Source organism: Canis lupus, chromosome 21 (assembly GCF_048164855.1).
Source record: "Canis lupus baileyi chromosome 21, mCanLup2.hap1, whole genome shotgun sequence".
Lineage (NCBI taxonomy): Eukaryota > Metazoa > Chordata > Mammalia > Carnivora > Canidae > Canis > Canis lupus.
Genome location: NC_132858.1, coordinates 48,171,557 through 48,193,090, shown reverse-complemented (window position 1 = coordinate 48,193,090; position 21,534 = coordinate 48,171,557). Strand labels below are relative to the sequence as shown.

The following is a 21,534-nucleotide window of genomic DNA, read 5'->3' as shown; positions in this document are numbered from 1 at the left end:
GGGCGCCAATGTTGCCAGAGAGCCACCAGGCGTCTCAAGAGTCATGCCACCTAGTATTTTCTGAGCGCACGCGTGCGGGTGCTGGACCCTGCAGTCCAGCGAGTATTGGGGATCCCACTGTATAGACTAGGACACTGAGGCCTGAGGTTATATGGACTCTGAGTTTGTTCTGTGCCACCTCCCTTCCCCCCACCCCCAGACTCATAAACAGGATGCTATTTCCAGGACCCCCCACCCTGGGGTTCACGCCTGGGAGACGGTGGGTTCAGAGGCTCCCTGGGCCAGAGCTCTCCAGGAGTGCTCATCCAAAAGGGCTGGGGAAGTTCCTTTCTTGGACAGGCAGGGGTTGAGTCCATCGGATTCCAAAGCCCAAACCCATGGGCAGTTTTGGAGTTAACCAGCGCTCATCCTGCTTCTGGCTTTCCTTCCCAGACTCCCTCTGCTCCTCTACAACCTAATGATTTAATTTCTTTATTTCTGCATATGCAGTTCTTAGAATACCCCCCACCCCACCCCACCCCGATGTACAGCTCACCATCCACACTTTCTCTGGGTTTAGCCGAGGCAGACCCTCCTACACAGCAAACTCCTGGTGTCCTAAAGGAACCTCCTTAAACTACACATCAGGAGGCCAGAGCCTCTATATTTTGCTTGTGGGCACAGTGAAAAGTTTATTTTATGCATGTTAAATCCTGCATACAAAACAACATATCTGGTCATATGGCTTTCATTAGCTCCCAATTTTGCACATTTTATTCAACTTGTCATGAGTACCCGGCTTATGCTTCAGCTATACTCCTTCAAACAACCCTTCCCCACTATGTTCCTCTGAAGATTCCTTCCAACTGTGTTGTTTCTCAGCCTTGCTGGCAACCCTCTCCCCCAACAGGAACTCTAAGCGACTTAACCCCCATTTCAAAGAATGTTCGTTTCTTTTCATTAATCTCATGTAATGTTTGTAACAATTTAGAAATCGTAGGACTCAAAGTTCTGATAAAGAAGAATGATGTGTGAGCTTGCTTGCTTGCTTCCTTTTTTTTTTTTTTTTTTTTTTTTTTTGCTAGTTGGACAGTGATTCTAAAGACTGGGAAAGGATATTTATAAAGTTCACTAGCAGAGAATGACGATTTTCAAAGTTCTTGGTGATAAATGATTTACGAAGCAGACATTCAATTTCGAGATGTAAAATAATAGTGGAAGTCAGGGGAGGGGCAGGCCATCATCCTATAGGTATGCACATTTTCCCATTCTTCCCCCCCTCAATGAAGTATCTTATTTTAAAAAGCAAGTCAGAATCTCTATAAAGAGCCCTGCAAGTTTTCTTCCCTGTAAGAAACAATAAAATACTTTGTAGATAGAGGCAACTTCATGAAGTAACAGATGTTTTATGTGAAGACATAAAACTGAACCTGAATATAATGAGAAGTGTGTGCTCGAGCAGTAAAAGTTGGAAGCTGGACACTCAGGGAGATAGAGCTATGCAATTCCAGTGTTTTTCTAAAAGGTAGTCTAGTCGGTCAGAGGTTTAACTGGCTCAGTGATCACCAAGTAGTGTCCCAGCAGCCAAGAAAGGCTTTCCATTAGATAATGAATTATGAAATATGTCTCACACTGGAAAAACCAGTCATCTGCTGATGTCATGCTGATTCTAACCAATCCCCAACAAAGCCCCAGCCCTCCTCTGTTTGAGTGGTACCAATGTGTGAGTGTGCAAATAAGTAGTACAGTATAAAACTTCAGAGTGCCAATACATGAAGAGGAACTCTTCAGACAGCTCTTACCACATGATACAAGAGTCTGCTGGTGAAAGAGAGAGGACCGGAAAGGTAATGCTTTTTAACTCTTACTTCGGAGGTCTTGACACATTCATAGCCAGAAAGGTTAGAAGGAATTTACTCACTGCACTTCCATGCACGTTGGGATTTGTGCCTTTTTATATTATTCAGGCAGGTTAATACAGCTTTTAATAGCAGAGCATGCAAATAGATTGCGTGTTTCTACAACCCATTCAGCACTTATATACAAGTACATATGCCACAGAGAAAGCTGTTTTGAAGAGTTACATTCACCAACAGTAAATCCAGGGAACACACACACACTCACAGACAGAGGGGATCCAAATATTGATAAGCTCCCCTTATCTAAATGCTACTATTGGGACTCTGGACTGGCTGGGAGTCATTAAACTTTGAGTTTTATTTCAGTCTCTCTTGTAAAATTTAATTGGACTACAAAATGCTTTGGGTACTGTATATGTGACGCCAAAATGCAGGAGATTATGTTAAGTTTTGTATTTCAGAGATGTTTTATTAAGGGGTTAGAGCGCAAATGCCCCCTCCCCATTGCCTTTCACCAGCCCCCACTAAAAAAAACCACAAAAAAAAAAAAAAAAAAAAAAAAAAGGACTCTTTAGGGAATGTGGACCAAGTCTTAAAAAGAAGAGCAGAGTAATTGATGTTCCTGGAGGATAAATCCCAAGCCTGATAGATGGCTTGGAACAGAGAAAGTCTTGCAAAGTAATTGTTTTGCAAAAGGGGGACAGCGTGTCAGATTCAGGAGAGCAGTGCTGTCTTTGCAAACTGTAATTTTACCTCAATGTCCCAATCTATTCACCCTCCCCCCTTTGCCCTCGGATCCTAGGCTTGTAGTAATGGTATTTACTAACTTTTTCCACCCAGAGCACATTGCTTAACTATAATACTCTGAACACACTAGGTGTCAGATATAAGCTGACTGTATCTACAGAAACTGAGGGCTTATGTGTGGGAAAGAAACCGAGAGAGAAGGAAAGCTTTAACAGATGGACCTCTTAAAGATACTTCTGCATGATAAAAGCAATAAGACAGAAAATGAAAAAAAAAAAAAAAGGGTGGGGGGGAGAATAAAAAAAACTCAGAGAGGCATTGTTTAAAAATTCACATTTTTCTTTTTCTGTGAACACTGCAATCCATGATGATTTCATCTGTGCTGGTCCTTTGAGGGGAAAAAGGAGACTTCAGGAGGCCAGTCCCAGGACAGGCTGGCCCAGGACAGGGCAGGGGGCAGGCTGGAGAAGTCTCCCAGGGCAGAGGAAATAAGCTGCCAGTATATTTTAGAGCCTCTTTTCCCAGGGGACCGGGGATCCACGTCCCAGGGGCATGCTTGTGGTGGCAGACGAGGTGGGAAAGGCCAAGGGGAGCAGTGCAGTGTGCCCAGAGGTCCGGGCGGCGGCTGTCAGCGGCCAGGGTGCGCTGTGTGCAGCCCGAGGGGGCGGCGGCCGGGGAGAGGGTCCAGGTGACAGGAGCAGGTCGCCTGGTGCCGGGGACGGGGATCGCTCGCTGCCCGGCTGCAGTTGGCAGTTGGGAAAAGTCAGAGCGTCTGAGATGCCCCCCACCGAAGTTCTCCGGGGCTCCCCAGCGACCCTGACCATTTACATATGAATGAATGGGGAAGGGTGCCCTGGGGGGGAGCTCCCCCCCACCCCGGACTGGGGACCGCCGATCGGCCCCAGCGACCTGCCCGCCCCGGGTCCCCCGACCTCCTGCCACCTGTGCGGCCGCCTACCCGCCTACCGGAGGGGGTCCCCCGGCACCCTGGGGTGCAGGGCCCTGGGGGCAGACCGCTCCCACCCAGGCACCCCGGGAGGCTGGGACGGTGCCTTCCAGGGGGTCGGTGGGTGGGGGGCCTTTCCCCTCCAAGAGAGGAAGAAGGGGAAGCAAGGGGACTGGGCAGAGAAGGCAAAAAAAAAAAAAGGAAAGAAATAGAAAAAAAAAAAAGGGGGAAGTAGAACCAAATTCGGAGGATTTCTTTCAGAAGGGAAAGTAGAACTCCCGAGAATGGTGCTATGGAAGAGAGGTGTGTGTGCGGAACAGTGAGCAGAAGGAAAGCAGCCTGTCAGAAGACGGGTGTCCCTCCCCTTCCTAATCACAGCCTCTACTCACAGACAAACTCCCTCCCTCGCCCATTCACGCACTCACTTAGGACCAATCGTTCTCTCTCCTCTCTCCCTCTCTCTCCTCTCTCTCTCTCTCCCTGTCCCTCTCTCCCTCTCTCTCTCTCCCCCTCTCTCTCCCTCTCCCTGTCTCTCTCTCTCCCTGTCTCTCCCTCCCTCTCTCTCCCTCTCCCTCTCCCCCCTCTGGTCCTCTCCTCTCTCTCCCTGTCTCTCTCCCTCCCATCCTCTCTGTGTGTCTCTGTCTCCCCCCCACCCGTGTCTCCCTCCCTCCTTCCCTCCCTCCCTCTCTCCCTCCCTCTCTCCCTCCCTCCCTCCCTCCTTCTCTCTTACTCGGAGACAGTCAGAACTCTCCTCCCTGACAGCCACAAACCTACAGCACTGACTGCATTCAGAGAGGGAACCTGCAAACAAAACTTCCCAGAAAACTTTTTGTTCTTGTTCCAGAGCATTTGCTGAAGAGGAGGAGGGAGAAAAAAAAAAAGAAAGAAAGAAAGAAAAGAAAAAAAGAAAAAAGAAAAAAGAAAAAGAGAAAAGAAAGAAAAGGAAGGAAGGAAGGAAGGAAGGAGGAGGAAAAAAAAAACCCACAAAAAAAAAAAAAAAAAAAAAAAAACCAACCCTGTGCGTGAGGGGGGAGGCAAAGCAGGGCCTTTTAAAAAAGGCGACCACGACAACTTTTGCTGCCAGGATGCCCTTGCTCTGGCTGAGAGGATTCTTGGTGGCGAGTTGCTGGATTATAGTGCGGAGCTCCCCGACCCCGGGGCCCGAGGGGCCCGGCGCGGCCCCCGCCTGCCCGGCCTGCGCGCTCACCGCCCTGCCCAGGGATGCCCCCAACTCCCAGCCCGAGATGGTGGAGGCCGTCAAGAAGCACATCCTCAACATGCTGCACTTGAAGAAGAGACCCGAAGTCACCCAGCCGGTGCCCAAGGCGGCGCTTCTGAACGCGATCCGCAAGCTGCACGTAGGCAAAGTCGGGGAGAACGGGTTCGTGGAGATAGAGGATGACATCGGCAGGAGGGCAGAAATGAATGAACTCATGGAGCAGACCTCGGAGATCATCACGTTCGCGGAATCAGGTGGGTGCGGGCATGGGGCGCGGGGGGTGGGGGTGGGGAGCCCGTGCCAGGCCTGGGGGGAGGTCGGGGGGGCGCACGGGCACGGGGCGCCGCGGCCGGGGGGGGGGGGCGCGGGGGGCGCGCGGGGGGCGAGGCCTCCCCGGGTCCCCAGGGGAGCGCGACCCGGCCGAGCCCTCGGGGCCGCGGAGGAGCTGCAGGCGGGTCTGCGTGCGCGAGGCTCCCGCGCCCTGCCCGCCCTGCCCGCCCGGCCCTGCAGACCACATCCAGGCAGCCCCGCTGGAAGCCCGGGCATTGTCGGGGGCTGCAGGGGTGCAGGGCGGTGGGCTGGGGGCAGGGAGCCCAGGAGGCTTCCGGACCCCATCCAAAGTTTTTATGGGGTGAGTTGGGGTGGGGGGGCGCACGCCGCGCGGAGTGTGGGGTCGGGGTGGGAACAGGCACAGATGAAGTCATTGTCTTAAAACAAACCTTCCCTTTAAAAGTCCAGTCAGGGGCCACACCGACAAGCAGGGCTTACTTAGTGCTGGTGACAGTCTTTTTTTTTTTTTTTTTTTTTTTTACCTTTAGAAACTCTTAGAAGAGCACAAGCATCACATTCGAGGCAGTCAAGAGGGACTTTGGTGGGGGGGGGGGACAGCTGACATTGAACCAGCAGTCACTTTTGGAACGCTGACTTTTGCTCTCTGAACAAAAAAAAAAAAAAAAAAAAAGAGTTTTGTTCTCTGCAAAGTTACTAAGAGCTCCCTGCCAAGGAATGCAACCTTGACAAAGTGCTCTCAGATACTACACTGAACTCTCACTCAATCCTTAAGAGGAAGAACTTTAATAGATTCTAATCATTGGCTCGGGAACATGCTAACCTGTTGCTGAATAGAAAAATACCTGTCACAAGTGTGGCCTCAGCCCCGGAGCCAGGTTATTTTTACAGTTAGGTGACACAGCCCCTTCGCACGCCTGCTAGCCCGGGCACGCCCCGGCGCACAGATGTGTTAATACTGTGTTACTTTCATGGTAATGCCAGCCTAAAGAATCGTACCCCTTGCCAAATCCATTTGAAAGGAATGCCATTGTTTTGTTTGGTAGAGCATATGGCCAGTAAAGTATGTGCAGGGACTCCCAGCATTTCTGTTTAAAAGTTTGCCGCAGCAGTATAAACAATTAAGGCAACACTCAGAATTTCCAATCCTGAAAACCTGTTGACTCAGATGTTCTGTTTTCAAGAAAACCCTGCCAGACCTGGGCATCCTTTTCGGGGAGCAGATAGCCTGCTGGCTTCCTGGCTCCCCTGGGAGGAGAAGCCCTGATGTCCCACGAGCCTCCTGGCAGGACAGTGTCTCCCTCTCCCTCGGCAGAGGCTTCTTTTAAAAGAAGGTCTTTCTTTCTCTAAGCTCTTTCTTGATGCAGCCCCCGAATGGCACGAGGGTTAGGACTTTATCTTTCGAAGCTTACTGAGGGACAGAGTCAGGTTGGCGATTTCACGGGGCCGCTCACCTTTCCTGGGGGCCGAGGTAGGAGGGAAGGTGCTTACTGACACTGAGTCCAGTGGAGGGGAATGGATTCCCGGGGTCCACAGGTCTGCTCCCTGTGCTGGCACAAAGGGACCCTGGAGGTTTTTATAAACCAGTCACCCCACATGATGGCCTTAATTGCAGGTCCTACTCAATTGGCTTTCCCGGCGTCAGATGACTAAGTGTACCTATGCCTCTGACCACTTTTAATATACACCTGATGCTCTAGCAACAGCCTCTCTTTCTGACTTCGCTGACTTGTCTAGCAAATCATGCTCTTGGCCTTGAGAGGTTCTGCAGAGAAAGAATTTGACCTTTTACATTCTTTCTTACTTATGGCCTTCATCTCAGTGGCAGTCTTTTTCTCTTTTCTATGAACTCTTGTCATTTTTTTTTTTTTTTTTAGCTTTCCTGTTAGGTGTTTAGTTTAAAAGACATGGAGTTACTTTTTTCAAAGGTGATTCATTTGACTCACACGCTGACTCCAGTTTAAGGCTTGTAATGGAAAACTCCTCCTGGTTGAGTTTACAACTTGACTTTGGATGAGCTGCGGGAGTCACAGAAAATGTTTATGACCCCTACTTATTTTCCTCATCTGAGAAGTTTCCACACCTCAACTTCAAGTTGATTTACTATGATTTCGCGGAATTAATGATTGCTGTATGGACAACCTGCTCCTCCAAGTGGTACTCCAGATGAGTATTTTGTTGCTGATTCTGCTAACTAGGAAAGAGCTTCATCCACTGAATGTACAGAAATGTCTTCTTGCTTTTGGACTAATTCAACCTTCGGAATATCCAAACTATGTCAAATGTAAGAATTGGGGGAGTAGCAAAGGAGAGTCATTTGTCGTCCTTCTGTAAACTATTTGGTACGGCACGGAACCCGGTTAGTGTCCCTGATGCCGGTGCCACCGACCCATACCCATAGATGTATCTTTCGACCTTAAGATCCCTCAGCTGGGGGGATTCGTGTATAATTTTTGCCTCCACCCTTCTTGGTGGTTAAATAAGGCCACGACACGGCCTAGCAGTTGAGGGACCGCAAACAGCTCGTGTCTAGGACTCTTAGGAACTGAGTTTGTCCCATTGGGGCTCAGTGGAGAGCGCCCCATCCTTGTAAGGCTGCTATGAGTTGTTACCAACTAAGTGGCAAAGAGCTGCTCTCGGGCTCTCTGAAATTTATTCCAACAAATAAAAATTATTTTTTTTAACGCATGTCACCCCAGATAGCTCACCAAGATCACTCCATTCTTTGGCCGGCTGGCATAGAATGCCGCTGTGTTTACCTTAAGACCGGAAAGGAAAAGAAGAAGGGATGGGTAGGGTCAAGTCAGCGTTCTCTATAATTGTCAGTGAAATCCATGGCCTTCTGGACGGCTGTATCCTATTTTATCTTCCTGTGATCTGTGATGATATAGGGGCAGTCAGTGTCCACTAACAGCACATCACTGAGTCTCCATAGGCTGCCAGATTTACACGCTGATTATGGCAATCAGCCTAGCGGATTGATAGCGCTTGGTGAGGATCGGATAGGGACAGAAAGACAAGTGAAGCGCCAAGAAGCGGGAAGTGCTCACTAAGCCCAGGTGTTGTTGAAAGTAACATGGAAATCTCCCCCTCTTGGAGGGTTCCAGTTACAGGCGAGTTGAATTAGAAATACTTCCCAAACAGAGGTCTAGGGAGGCTTGCTTGGATGACGATCTGTCTTTCCCAGCCCAAGAAAGCCATCTCAAGGGGGAGTCGACTCCCACCAAGCCCGTGCCAGCCTAGGGACCCTTCCTGAGACTTCTCCCTCACTGAAGGGCGCCTTTAGGGGTTACAGGCTTTCTTCTCCGAAGAAGGAGAGATGAGTGGCCACAAGAGGGCGCATTCCAAAGACTTTTGCTCCTTAGCAGTCAATCTAGGGAAAGGCAATTTCACCTCCTGGAAGCCCCAATCTGTAAGCGCCCAGATCCTGGTGATTATCAGTGCCCCCCCCCCTTCCTCTCCAGCTCCAGGAGAAAGTTAGGATTTTATGGGATGAGAGAATCACGACTACCTGTGACCCAGTAAAGGAGACAGAGGAAAGGAAATGGGAATTCTAGGGATACATATGAACATTCCGGAGCTCTATGGAAGACAGAGGAATGATACATTTCAGAAGCAAAACAAAGCAGAGCGTGGAGAAATGTGACCATGAATCATCAGCAGCACTGATCTGCTCACACATCTCTCCCTAAGACGGCTGGCTGCCTGGGCTTTTACCAAAACGCCTTCCATCTTCCCTCATTTTGTTGCCTGGTCTGCCTGGCTTATCAACGCTTTTCACCAGCGACAAATGACAAGTGACTTCCAACAGGGAGGAAAGGGCTGTTTGCTGAACGCCTTGTGAGGACTTGGGTGCAGCTTCGGGGGATGCGTTTGTTTCTGAGCTGAGGCTGGAGCCAAATGGTGGAGGCGAGACAAGAAGCGAGATGCCTAGTGGTTTGGGCCTGTGACGTAGGTGGGTCGGAGTTGGGGCGGGGTGGGGGGGAGCCCTCGGAGGGCAGAAAGTCAGCTTTCATATTTGGAGAACTGGGAGTCCTACCTTCCCCGGCACTTTTAGTGAAAACACGTATTTGTCTTGGCCCCTCTTCTGCTAAACTATCCTGGAGCATGAGCTGTAGATCAGAATGTCTCCTACTCCACCGGTCCCTAAATCCAGAATCCAAAGTGTAAAAGTTCTCAGGAACTTTGGAGGAAGTCTCTGAAATTTCTGTGGGCTGAATCTTAAGAATTTTCTCTCCTTCTTTGCGGAAACTAACCCCCCCCACCTCTCTCTCTCTCTCTTTCTCTCTCTCTCTCTCTATTTCATCACCATTGAAATGGAAGACACCCGAATGTGGTCGAGCATTTACAATTCAATAGCAGATCCTAAGGGGGAAAAAAATACCAAGGCTAACAAAATCAACCAGATAATTTATGACCAAAGCTATAGTTCTCCTCCAGGCAAAACCCTCAGCGGCAGGTTAAGGGAGGCATACCCTTTAAGACCCCACTTGCTGCCTTCTGCACAAACCACTGGAAACAGTCCAAATGCAAAGCTAGTGCTTCCGAGAACACACAGGCCGGCCTGGTAGCCTGGACGCCCATACCCCCGACGACACCAGAGCTAGGCACAGCGGAATCGGGGGCAGAATGGAAAATTAAAAGTAACGGCCACATTTTACAGCAAGGCTTTCTCCCCCATGGCGAGTTAAAATCCTCTGTAAACAACGAGATTTTCCACATTCACGTTAGAGACATAATCATTACCCCTATGTATGAGGGCAGCATACTTTAGGCAGGACCCTGGTGAGGAAAACAAAACAGAACACAAATGAAACACTGCGTGTGTGTGCGTGTGCGTGTGCGTGATGCGTGTGTGTGTGTTGCTTATTTCGTTGGAAATGTTCCTACGCCCACAGATCCGAGGTGCAGGGCTTGAGGAAGAGCAGAATTTTGAGTCCTGGTATGGGGGGAGGGGAAGAACGAACAAACGAGGGGCTTGCTTGCTTAACCCTTGGCAGGCCTGCTTTCCTGATGGAGTTATTAAAAACATTTGAAAAATCCTGAAAGCAAAGGGAAAAGGTGCTTTTTCGGGTTATTCTTCCCTCCAGGTTGCGGCCCTCCTTCTGCCCAAAGCCCCCACCCCCCTTGCCCAGCAACTGGAAGGTGTGATCTTTGTCCTTCCTCCTCCTCCTCGTTTTTTTTTTTTTTTTTAAATACACCTTTCTCTCTCCCTTCGATTTGTCCACCGACCTCATAGAGGTTTCAGTGATGAGATATTATCACCCACATGGGTTTGCGTGGGACTTTCTTAGTGAATTACTCAGGCAGAGAAGGCTGTGATACAAGCCTTGCTCATGAGCCTCTGGAGGGAAAAAATAGCACAGAGGATGAAAAGAATATTATCAGAGTAGGTAATGAAAGGTTAGCAACGCCAGCGGCTCTATCTGGGCAGGTAGGTGCTGATGCAGGAACACAGTGCGCACCTGTATACGCTGCTAAGGCTGTACCTGTTCACAAAGCATTGTGGGAAGGCTTCCATTTCAGGATTTGATGCAGGAGATAGTTAAGTCAAACCCGAGACTGATTAGTAATTGATCCCAAACATCTCAGCCTCAGGCACCCTCCTTCCATTTTTCAAACTGTCACGCGTAGGGATTTGAAGATTGGAGCATCCTGAAAGCATCACTGCAGTATAACAATCTCTCTTAGGTAAAATGCAGATAAAGGGAACATAATCGGGTGACTAGGTATATTTTGCACACCTAAGAAACTTGAGGGTCATAATAGCTTTTCTGAAACCTGCAGCCCTGATAAATATTAATCATCTCAGCTTCTAGCTGTCTCATTCTCTCCACCCCCTTCTGCAATGAAAGCTAAAAATGTAAAAGAGAAAAATATATATATATATATTGCACTGCTTAATAAGTCAAATACAATAGAACTTTTAAATTGTACCTGCATATAAGGTAGACATTAGGAAGACTTGCATCTCTCTCTTCCCCCTGTTCTCCTGAGCATTATGGCAACAGCATTTTCATGGAATTGGATCTGTTTTATTTTTTTTCCCTGATAAAATATCATGCAATATACAAATAGCAGTTCCAGAAATGGACACCAGGAGAAGGAGGCGACAGGCATGTCAATTAGTAGGGGGAAAATCCAAATGTCAGAAATATGGGGGAGAGATACAGCACACAGGCAGTGGATGCGAATGCAGGGAACAGTCTTTCGAGCTCAGATCATTAAACCAATGCATAAATCAGCGCTGTGCCTCTCCCCAGTACGCAGGCGATGCCGTACAGTTAATTATCAGCCAGGACCAGGTTGAAAGTCATTTTATGATGCCTCTCTGATCCTAATATAACAGCACCTGACAGATTGAGCCCCCTCTAATGAGTACTCTCTTTGTACGATCCTCTCCCAGGAACACTAAATCATTTGCTTCCAAGTACAGCTGCCTGTGAAGAAGGGGTGGGGCTATATCATGCCTTAGAAACCTGCTCTTGTGGAACGAGGGGCTGTCCTGTGGGCTGTTGCTGGAAAACCAGGGACCTCAGCCCCCCTGGCCCTACAAAAGGCAATTTGCATGTGCTCTGGCTCCTCCTGTCAAGTCAGCCAATTAGCACCCCTTGGCCCCCCTCACCGCACCCCACCCCCCAGCATCTATGGACTTCTCCGGACTCTATTCATGGAAAGTCAGAGGGATGCTGGTTCCGCACTGCCACCTGGACCCTCTGTCTTTACCCGAGGACCATCTATCTACCTTCACCCTGGCCCCTCCTGTCAAACCTGGTAAAAGCAGAGCGGAGGAGCCTGTGGGAATGGGTTACCTGAAACCCAGAGAGCTTTCCCATCCCGAGGACGAGTCGGATTCTCCAGTTTCACACTCTTTCCTAGAAAAACAAAACACAACCTGGTGCCCTCTGGCTTCTCTAATTTAGCAGCTACTATCTCTCTGTCTTTCCAGTGGCACCCAGCACAGTTTAGGGTTTCAGGAGCTGGCCTGCATAGAGGCAGAAGGGAGAACAGCAGGTAGCTTGTTAGGATTCTAGGGGGGCAGGGTGGAGGTGCCTGCCCTGGAGGGGGGCTGCCCACTCCTCCTCGGGGGGGGGGGGGGGGGGGGGGGGCGGCTCCAGGGCCTTGGGGGGCTTCCGAAGGACCCTACCACTGCTGATTGTCTTTTCAAATTTAAATCATTAAGCTCTCCTTCCTGGAATCTTCACTTTTGCTTTCCCCCAAAAAACAGACAGCAACAGAGAACCCACCAGTTTTCAGCCAAGGGAAATACTGCGTTCACATTTTGAAAAGAAATCATGCCCCTGACAAAAAAAAAAAAGAAAGAAAGAAAAAGACAGTCTCCCCTTCTTCTAACTGCTGTCGACTCTGGTGATCTAATTGTAAACCTAGCTTTATTATTCATTTCAACTCTTGCCAGAGACCCAAGGCCGGAGGCAGAGGACCCCCGCCCCCCACCCCCGGCACCCCCATCATCGTGGCCAGCGTGCTAGCAACGTTATACCGAGATGCCAGAGAATCTTTCGTATACATATGTAGCCCTTCCTGGCCCCGGCCTCAGCGAATTTACCACTATCAGAATCACAGTGTGCAGAGTGTGTTAAATTAAGAACAGAATCTACAGTGCGCAATGCACAGAAAAGCCTGCCTTCTGCTGCAGAGAACTTGAAACTGTGCCGAAAATTTATAGTACCGTAAACATCTCAGGGCTGAGAGTGATAAGTATGGCTGGATTTCCGTTAGCTATAGAAATCCAGGCAGGGAGACCCTCCTAGGGAGTTGCGAGTTCTAAGATGAACTCCTCCAACCCTGTCCTCAGATTCGGGTCCGAGATGCACGGCGGACGGCGGACGGTTGTGAGCAGGTGCACGCAGGAGGCGGTCAGGCAAAGGGGGCGTGTCCCATGGACCACCAAGTGGTAAAAGTGCAAATAAGGGGGAAGGTTTGCTCAGGCAGAGAATTCTCGTCTGGACACCTGCTCCCGAGAGTAGACGTAGTTGCGTGCGGAGACATACAGGTGCTTGCGGAAAGAGGAGGGAACGGTTTACATTAGGCAAGAACTGAACGGTCTCTGAATCCAACTGCCTCGCCAGTGTGGGGATTTCCTCGCTGTTAGTAGCAGTTGCTGTAATTGGGGCTCATTAGAGCTGCATTCAGAAAGGAAGCAGGCAGAAACGGGGGACGCGGCAGGAGGAGGTGGATCTCCTAATCTGATGTAACTCCATGCTGAAGATGCGCTTGCCTACCTCCTGGGAAGTGCCCGGGCCGTGACTGTGTGTGTGTGAGAGAGAGAGAGAGAGAGAGAGAGAGAGAGAGAGAGACTCTCTGACCTGGGACATCCTAAATCAGACATTGGCTGGAGGGGGTGGTGGGGCAGGGGAGTGATGTGGTCTCATCTGAAAACCCAACCCTTCTCCAGGGCGGCCACTGATGATGAGGTGTGGGGAGCAGGAGGGTTCTAGGCAGCGGTCACCGGCTGGGGCTGAGACAGCGTATGGGATGCTCCTGACCTGAACCAACAGGTGTGGCTGAGCCACCCAGGACCGGGCACTGAAAGGGGTTGGAGTTGAAGGCGAAGCAGCTGAGGTGGAGCCCAGAGTCCTGGGAACTTTCTGTGTATACCTGCTGCAATGATTGCAGAGGGGCCTGGCTCCCTGCTGGGGGGTGTGGGGGGCGGATGTGGGGAAGGGCTGTGGCGGTGACCCAGGCAAGAAACGATGGAGGGGTGGGGCAGGGTGTGGCCAGGGCTAGCTGGGTGGCACCCGCCACGCTCACTTACGTGGGGGGTGTCCGTGCATTTCTGTGAGCAGAGCGGGGCTTCCGCAGCTCGCCAGGGCTCGCAGTGCGCCTTCATCCGTGCTGTGCCAAGCCCGCCGCATGATGGGTCAAATGTCACTACGTCATCCCCATCTCATAGAAGATGAAACTGAGATTAAACAGTTAGTGCTCAGACGCAGAGCCCCCCAGGCTTCCGGACACTGACAGTCTAAGGCTCTCTTCTCTCTCCAGCCAGGCGTTGACAGACTTGCTCTGGAAAGGGCCGGAGAACAAATATTTTAAGCTCTGCTCTGGGGGCCAGTCTCGGTTGGGTCTGCCCGACTCCATGATGGAGCACAGGAGCCAGCCACAGACAAGCCGTAAAGAAGTGAGCCTAGCTGTGGTCCCAGGAAGCCTCATTTATGGGCACTGGAGTGTGAATGTCCTATAAGTTTCACGTGTCACAAAATGCTCTTTCCCTTCAGCCATTTCCAACTGTCAAAACCCTCCTGGTGGCCGGTGGGCCGTGACCCGCTGACCCCTGCTGGAGACGGTGGCAGAGGTGCCACGCTCGCCCGAAATGAGTGAGTGGTGACCCCCCAGCACAACTAACGAGTGTCCCTGCTCTCTCTTGTGCTGTGTTTCGTCTGCAGGCACAGCCAGGAAAACGCTGCACTTTGAGATTTCCAAAGAAGGCAGTGACCTGTCGGTGGTGGAGCGTGCAGAAGTCTGGCTCTTCCTCAAAGTCCCCAAGGCCAACAGGACCAGGACCAAAGTCACCATCCGGCTCTTGCAGAAGCACCCCCAGGGCAGCTTGGATGCGGGGGAGGAGGCCGAGGACATGGGCTTCCCGGAGGAGAGGAACGAGGTGTTGATTTCTGAAAAGGTGGTGGACGCACGGAAGAGCACCTGGCACATCTTCCCTGTCTCCAGCAGCATCCAGCGCTTGCTGGACCAGGGCAGGAGCTCCCTGGACGTTCGGATTGCCTGCGAGCAGTGCCACGAGACGGGCGCCAGCCTGGTGCTCCTGGGCAAGAAGAAGAAGAAGGAGGAGGAGGGGGAAGGGAAGAAGAAGGACGGAGGAGACGCAGGGGCCGGGGGGGACGAGGACAAGGAGCAGTCCCACAGACCTTTCCTCATGCTGCAGGCCCGCCAGTCTGAAGACCACCCTCATCGGCGGCGGCGGCGGGGCCTGGAGTGTGACGGCAAGGTCAACATCTGCTGTAAGAAACAGTTCTTTGTGAGCTTCAAGGACATTGGCTGGAACGACTGGATCATCGCCCCCTCCGGCTATCACGCCAACTACTGCGAGGGTGGGTGCCCGAGCCACATAGCAGGCACGTCGGGGTCCTCGCTCTCCTTTCACTCGACCGTCATCAACCACTACCGCCTGCGGGGTCACAGCCCCTTCACCAACCTCAAGTCGTGCTGTGTGCCCACCAAGCTGAGACCAATGTCCATGCTGTACTACGATGATGGGCAAAACATCATCAAAAAGGACATTCAGAACATGATCGTGGAGGAGTGCGGGTGCTCATAGAGCACCCCCGGCCCAGGGGTGGGGGGACAGGAGCCGGAGTTGTCCAGAGAAGAGACGGTGGCAAAACAAAAAACAAAAACAAAACAAACAAACAAAAACAAAAGACAAAACAACAACAACAAAAAAAGAAGAAATGTTTAAGGTTTCTGAGTTAAACAAGCAGGAAAAAAAGATAGAGATTAAGAAAAAAATAAATAAACTAAAAAGCAAAACCTGAAACAGATGAAGGAAGATGTGGCGAAATTCCTTAGCCAGGGCTCAGAGATGGAGCAGAGGACGAGATAGGAATTGGGAGGGAGAGGAGAGCGGCACACCCTTCATTTCTTCTGATATCGAGGTGATGACATCCGTCGCTTACGCGGGAGTATTGTCCCCTCCTTTTCAATCCCCTTTCAGTGTGAGCCTCGAGGTCAACTTGTCTAGTCTGCAGTCATGTGGGCTGGCACAACCCAAATAGCATCTAGAAAGCCATGAGTCCGAAAGAGCCGGTTACAGGCGCTTTCCCACCCAGTTACCCAGGTTGTAAGGTATGTCTGTGTGACCCTCTCTCTGTGTATATCAGCCCGTGCACACACGCACACAGACACACACACACACACACACACACACACACATCCACACACAGAGGCATTTCCACACGACACATGCATACATGTACTGGTAAGAGAACAATAGTGTGCAGGCGGTCACACTTCTTTTTTCTGCACCAGTTTTGCAACAGAGCAAAACGAAACAAAAACCAATCTTAAAAAAAAAAAAATTTGAGAACAAGAATGGGAAGAGAGAAAAATCAAGGAACAAAGAATACCAAGTTACATTTCGTTAAGGTGCTTATGATCTTAGTACTATGCAACCTAATAGGTTTGAAACTGTTTACCTGAGAGAGAACAAAATGAGAGACTTTTTTGTATTGGAAGTAACCTGATTAATTTTTATTTTCTTCAAGGAGAGATACTTGAAAGGAATATGTTTGTCCATCTGTTGGATCCAAACATTTCTATATTTTGTAAATGTTGTTTTTTTTTTTATCGTTTACTATTTGCACTACAATGGTGTTTGACCTGTCTAATCCTTATTTAACAAGTATTTTCTTTGGGTGGGGGTGGGGGGGTTAAGAGCTGCACTTAATGTGAGCTATAAAAGAACTGCTACAGCACACAAAATAGCTATTTTTATTATTATAATTATAATTATTATTATTATTTTGTACCTTAAAAAATAGACACATACACCAAAGACATTTGTGTGAGCCTTTAAACAGTCTGTCTGTGGTTGGTATCATTCACCATCAGTGAGTCAGGGGTTGGGATTCAAGGCAGAGTAGGGTGGATTGTGTTCAGGCCTCGAAGACCTGAGAAGTTTGGTTTTTGACTCCTTTGACATCCATGAAACGGGCCATTTCATACTGGATGTACAGTAGTTGTACACTGTCGGCTATCATGGAACACTACATGCTTGTGTGTGTATATGTACGTCGCTCGTGCATATGCATACCTGTGTGTATATATACATGGATCGCATCATGCCCATGCACATTTTAAGCACGTCAGGCTGTCATTTTGTAATGTTCTTAAAGCAATGAATGTTTGTGTGCAAAACACAGTATTTTTAAGAAGGATAGGCTATAGTTTTTGCTTTTCCTCTGAACTAGGTGGGCACATTTCAAAAAAATGTGGATGGGAAGAAGCCTGGAAACTCCAGTGAATATTGAGCAAGACCCTCTTTTGTTGTGCAGGGATCCAGCACCCTCTCTTTCTTGCCCCTCACCTCCGTCCCACCAGGTATTCCCTGCAGGGAAAACAGGAAACTCATGTTCTTCAAGGTTCTAGGCTGATTTTTTTGCATGCACGACTTTTATTTATTTTCCATTGGAATCAATCTTAAATCAGAAAGCTTTTTCAGAAAGAACAAAACCTAATCTTTAGGCCAGAAGAAGAGTTGGGTACCTTTTTTTTTTTTTTTTTTTTTTTTTTTTTTGTGATTAAGGCCTAAGCGTGAGAAATCTTACTTGCTGGGCTAAATAATGTTGTTGTCACTAGCTAAAAGATAAATAACTTGGAGAAAAGTCTTGAGAGATTGGGAAGAAGGGAGAGAACGGCAGGGTGGCAGCAATGGTAAAAATCCCTAATGTTTTAATTTACAGCCCAAACTTCTGATATATAAGTTTGTATGTATTGACTCAGATGCAAAAAAGAAAAAAAACACACTTCATTTTATAAATATCAAAGTACATGCTTAAAGCTAAATTTCTACTAATTTATTCCACAGTATTTAGCTTGCCTAGAATAGCTAATAAGTTATTCACTTATATGCTTTTGAAAATACAGAGCCTTGTTTTTACTGACTTGTTTGTAGTTTGCAAAAATTGAAAAAAAATACTAATAATTTGGAAAAATTGCATTCGTTAGTATTTTGTAAAATACAGAAGCTTTCAGCCCTCTGTCAATTCATAGATTTAAAAAGATTAATGGTAGGAAAATAAAATTGTGAGAAACCAAATGCTCCTAAAGGTGGTTTAGCTCTTCTTGAGATATATATACTAAATTGGTGTCCTAGAACTCCAGGCTGTATGTAGGCAAATTATTTTAATGTTATTACTGGGTAGATATACTTAACTGCATCTCGAAGTCCGCCCTTTCTTCTGCAAAAATACAACATGTACTACAAGGGAGTGGACTCTAATTAATTGTAAGAGGGAGAGCATGCAAAGTTGGTACTTGCTTCCTCACTCTTAACCGTTGGCCGGGAGATCGTTGAGGTTGGCAAGGTGGGCACCGTGAGGAAAGTTTCAAGGTGAGGGGGATGGTGATGTTCAGCTTTACAAATTTGCATGAAAAATTTAGAGGGCCTTTCAGACTGCTTTTTATGTGGTAGTGGCACTAATAATGGAACCCGCAAAGATAGCGTGTAGAACCAAGTCCTAGTGCACAGGGCACTAGCAGAGATGGTCAGAGCAGTGGGAAAAGCAGGCCGCTCAAAGATAGCTGCCTGTTGGTGGCTCCCATTCATCTCAAGTGTGTGCACCATCTTTTTAAGCCCTTTAAAAGAGTGCTGGACACAGTTGGGGGTGAGATGGAGTTTGGTTAGTGGCCATAGTAATTGCAAACAGAGCAAAATGAAATCCCACGTGACAATATTTGAATGGGATGTGTTAGTTGAGATGAAATGATTGGGTTATCAAGCATCCCCAATCTTTGACATTATTTCATTACATTTATGTGGCCTTGAAACAGAATTAGAAATTGCTGCTATCTTTAATAATCTTGGAAGATACGCAGGCTTGTAAACAACCACACTTTTCATGTAGCAGCATGAAGCCAAAAGAAAAAGCTTTTAAATTCTACGATATTGGTTCTTCACAGTAGGTTTTCCTTAAAACAGGGTGGCTCTATCTGATCTTAGCATCTCTCTGCTCTTTCTCTAGGGCTAATCTCTAGGCTCTTAAAAATCTACTCATACCAATCTTAAAAGCTCTGAAAAGTATTTTTTAAGAATGATAATTATTTGGTAGTTTGGGTTCTTTCTTTCTTTCTTTATCTTTATTTAAAAAAAAAAAAAAAAAAAAAAAGCATGGCAAGTTCCAGCACACTGAGTTGAGATTTTCTTGTCCCTGAAGACCAATCAATTTCATAGATATTTAAGATTGATTCCACACTTTGTTTTCAAGGAGAATGCCTGCATTCTCCTCTAAGGAAGAGCAAATGAATTTTGTTTTTCACCCCCACGGGATTGGACCTCAAGAAGTAACTCTAAAAAACAGAGAACACAAATGCCTCAGTTGTATTAAGCTTAGATTCAAATTATTATGTTCACTTGAAAAAATGATTTCCTGGGGGCCTTTTGGCAACTTCCCTTTTCAATGTAGAGAAGAACTTAGTCACCCTGAAACCCTACACAATAAATGGAACTTGTAGATGTGGGCAGAAGGTTTGGGGGTGGACATTGTGTGTGTTTAAATTAAACCCTTTATCACTGAGAAGCTGTTGTATGGGTCAGAGAAAATGAATGCTTAGAAGCTGTTCACATCTTCAAGAGCAGAAGCAAACCACATGTCTCAGCTACATTATTTATTTTTTATGCATAAAGTGAATCATTTCTTCTGTATTAATTTCCAATGGGTTTTACCCTCTATTTAAATGCTTTGGAAAACAGTGCATTGACAATGGGTTGATATTTTTCTTTAAAAGAAAAATATAATTATGAAAGCCAAGATAATCTGAAGCCTGTTTTGTTTTAAAACTTTTTATGTTCTGTGGTTGATGTTGTTTGTTTGTTTGTTTGTTTGTTTTTATTATTATTTTTTTTTTGGCATACTACATGCAGTTCTTTAACCGACGTCTGTTTGGCTAATGTAATTAAAGTTGTTAATTTATATGAGTGCATTTCAACTATGTCAATGGTTTCTTAATATTTATTGTGTAGAAGTACTGGTAATTTTTTTATTTACAATATGTTTAAAGAGATAACAGTTTGATATGTTTTCATGTGTTTATAGCAGAAGTTATTTATTTCTATGGCATTCCAGCGGATATTTTGGTGTTTGCGAGGCATGCAGTCAATATTTTGTACAGTTAGTGGACAGTATTCAGCAACGCCTGATAGCTTCTTTGGCCTTATGTTAAATAAAAAACCTGTTTGGGATTTATTTTTTATTTTTATTTTTATTTTATGTCTTATTGGTTTTCCAAGATCAACTTTGCACACATACGGCTACACCCTTTGCTGGGTGATAATTTCGTTTCTCCTGTAATTATCGAGAAGCGTATGAGAAACAGACTGAATGGGAGAGAGAAGACAAAAGCTGGATGGAACAAGAGTACTCAGAGAGGAAAAGAATAAATATTGCTGTGGCAGGGCTTTGTAATAGGCTGCAGATGCTTGGACCAGTAGTAGTTATATTTTATTCATTTTGTTAATTTCCCATTTCTCAAAGTGTAGTGGCAAGTAACATGAAATAAAGTAAAATTCCTGCCTTCCCTCCCCCTTCCCACCATCCCTCCCCCTTCCCTTCTTTCCTCCCTCCTTCTCTCCTTCTTTCCTTTCCTCCTTCCCTCCTTCTTCTCCCTTTCCCTTCTGGCTAGAAAATTGGTATTGCAGGGAGTGACTAGGGCTAGAAACAGATATAACTTAGGAAAGAAAAGAACCAGGACCAACAGGACCAAAATGGAATCACAGAAGTACAGTCAAGACCAAATTGGCTGTTTGATCTTTTCTTCTATAGGTTTTGCTCTAGTATCTGTGTCCATCAAAGGGGTTATATGGAGATACTAGCACCTGGTAATGCCCATGTGAGCCAAGCAAGTCCCCGTGTGACCACCCAGTAGATGCTTTCCCTGTTTTTACAGATGAATTAGAGGCATGAAGTAACATTAATTGGAACTAGGATTTCAAGCCAGGTCTATATTCAAATCTAAAGTGTAGTAGTAGTAGTAGCAGCAGCAGTAGCAGTAGTAGTATTTTGCTGCTCTGTATGCCAATAGATTCAGATACAGATTCCTCATGTACTGAGAACAAAAAGGAGGGAGTGGGGGTGGGGTTTGGAGTTGAGTGTTGAAGACACTTTAAACTTCTTACCACAGACACTTTATACCCACCGGACAGTTTACTTAACTCCAAGTAAAATGCCAAGTTCATGTAAATTCACACAAAACCCTTTTTATTTGTTTTAGGTAGGAAAGTTACATTTTTTTGAAAATTAAAAAATAAGAGTTGTTACAGTTTTGCTTTATATTTGCAAATATGTCTTATTTTTCCATTCTTTTATTTTGCTGGATGAAGCCTCTTACCCAAAGTATTCTACTTTGAGGGCTGAGCGATATTTGTATGTACGTGCGCATGGGTGCACGTGTGCACCCAGGAGCATGTACATTAGTCTTCAATTCCCACCAGATTTAATAATGATTGCATATTAGGAACTAAGTAAAAACCCCAGTGAATTACAAATGAGTGACATTAATAGGAAATTTGTACAGATGTTATCAGAAGTTAAAGCAAAAAATGACTGAAAGGAAGCAAAAGTCAGTATAGAAAAATACATAAATAACTATATATACATACATTGCACATTTAACATGTGATGAAGATACATATAAAGGGCACAGAAAGAGAGAGAATGAGTCATCATTTAAAGGGAAGATCTAAACTCATTTTATATAGGGGTTTGGTGTTTTCTCAGAAAACAGTTGTCTGTCTGGGGAGGGAG

The 21,534-nt window shown here is 47.0% G+C and overlaps 1 protein-coding gene and 1 long non-coding RNA gene across 5 annotated transcripts in view; one reads left to right on the top strand and one right to left on the bottom strand.

Moving 5' to 3' along the window:
* LOC140613158 (uncharacterized) overlaps positions 1 to 11,171 on the bottom strand; it is a 111,355-nt gene extending 100,184 nt beyond the window's left edge. The window contains exon 1 of one of the 3 annotated variants that reach the window (XR_012014318.1): positions 10,976 to 11,171. This is a non-coding gene — a long non-coding RNA (uncharacterized lncRNA). The remainder of the gene's footprint in view (positions 1 to 10,975) is intronic. The other 2 variants (XR_012014320.1, XR_012014319.1) reach the window with 2 other exon arrangements.
* INHBA (inhibin subunit beta A) lies at positions 267 to 19,977 on the top strand. Of its 2 annotated transcripts, XM_072791649.1 has the most exons (3): positions 267 to 1,826; positions 4,376 to 5,004; positions 14,446 to 19,977. In XM_072791649.1, the coding sequence occupies exons 2-3, from the start codon at positions 4,617 to 4,619 to the stop codon at positions 15,330 to 15,332; spliced, it is 1,275 nt and encodes a 424-aa protein (XP_072647750.1). In that variant the 5' UTR covers positions 267 to 1,826; positions 4,376 to 4,616; the 3' UTR covers positions 15,333 to 19,977. The 2 variants fall into 2 exon arrangements, with proteins under 2 accessions (XP_072647750.1, XP_072647749.1); XM_072791648.1 differs by lacking the exon at positions 267 to 1,826 and having other exon boundaries at positions 3,767 to 5,004.
* The last annotated feature ends 1,557 nt before the right edge of the window (positions 19,978 to 21,534 follow it).

Coding starts and splice junctions, on each gene's coding strand:
- INHBA (XM_072791649.1), top strand. CDS start 4,617: ATGCCCTTGCTCTGGCTGAGAGGATTCTTGGTGGCGAGTTGCTGGATT. Junction 5,005..14,445: donor CATCACGTTCGCGGAATCAG/GTGGGTGCGGGC, acceptor TTTCGTCTGCAG/GCACAGCCAGGAAAACGCTG.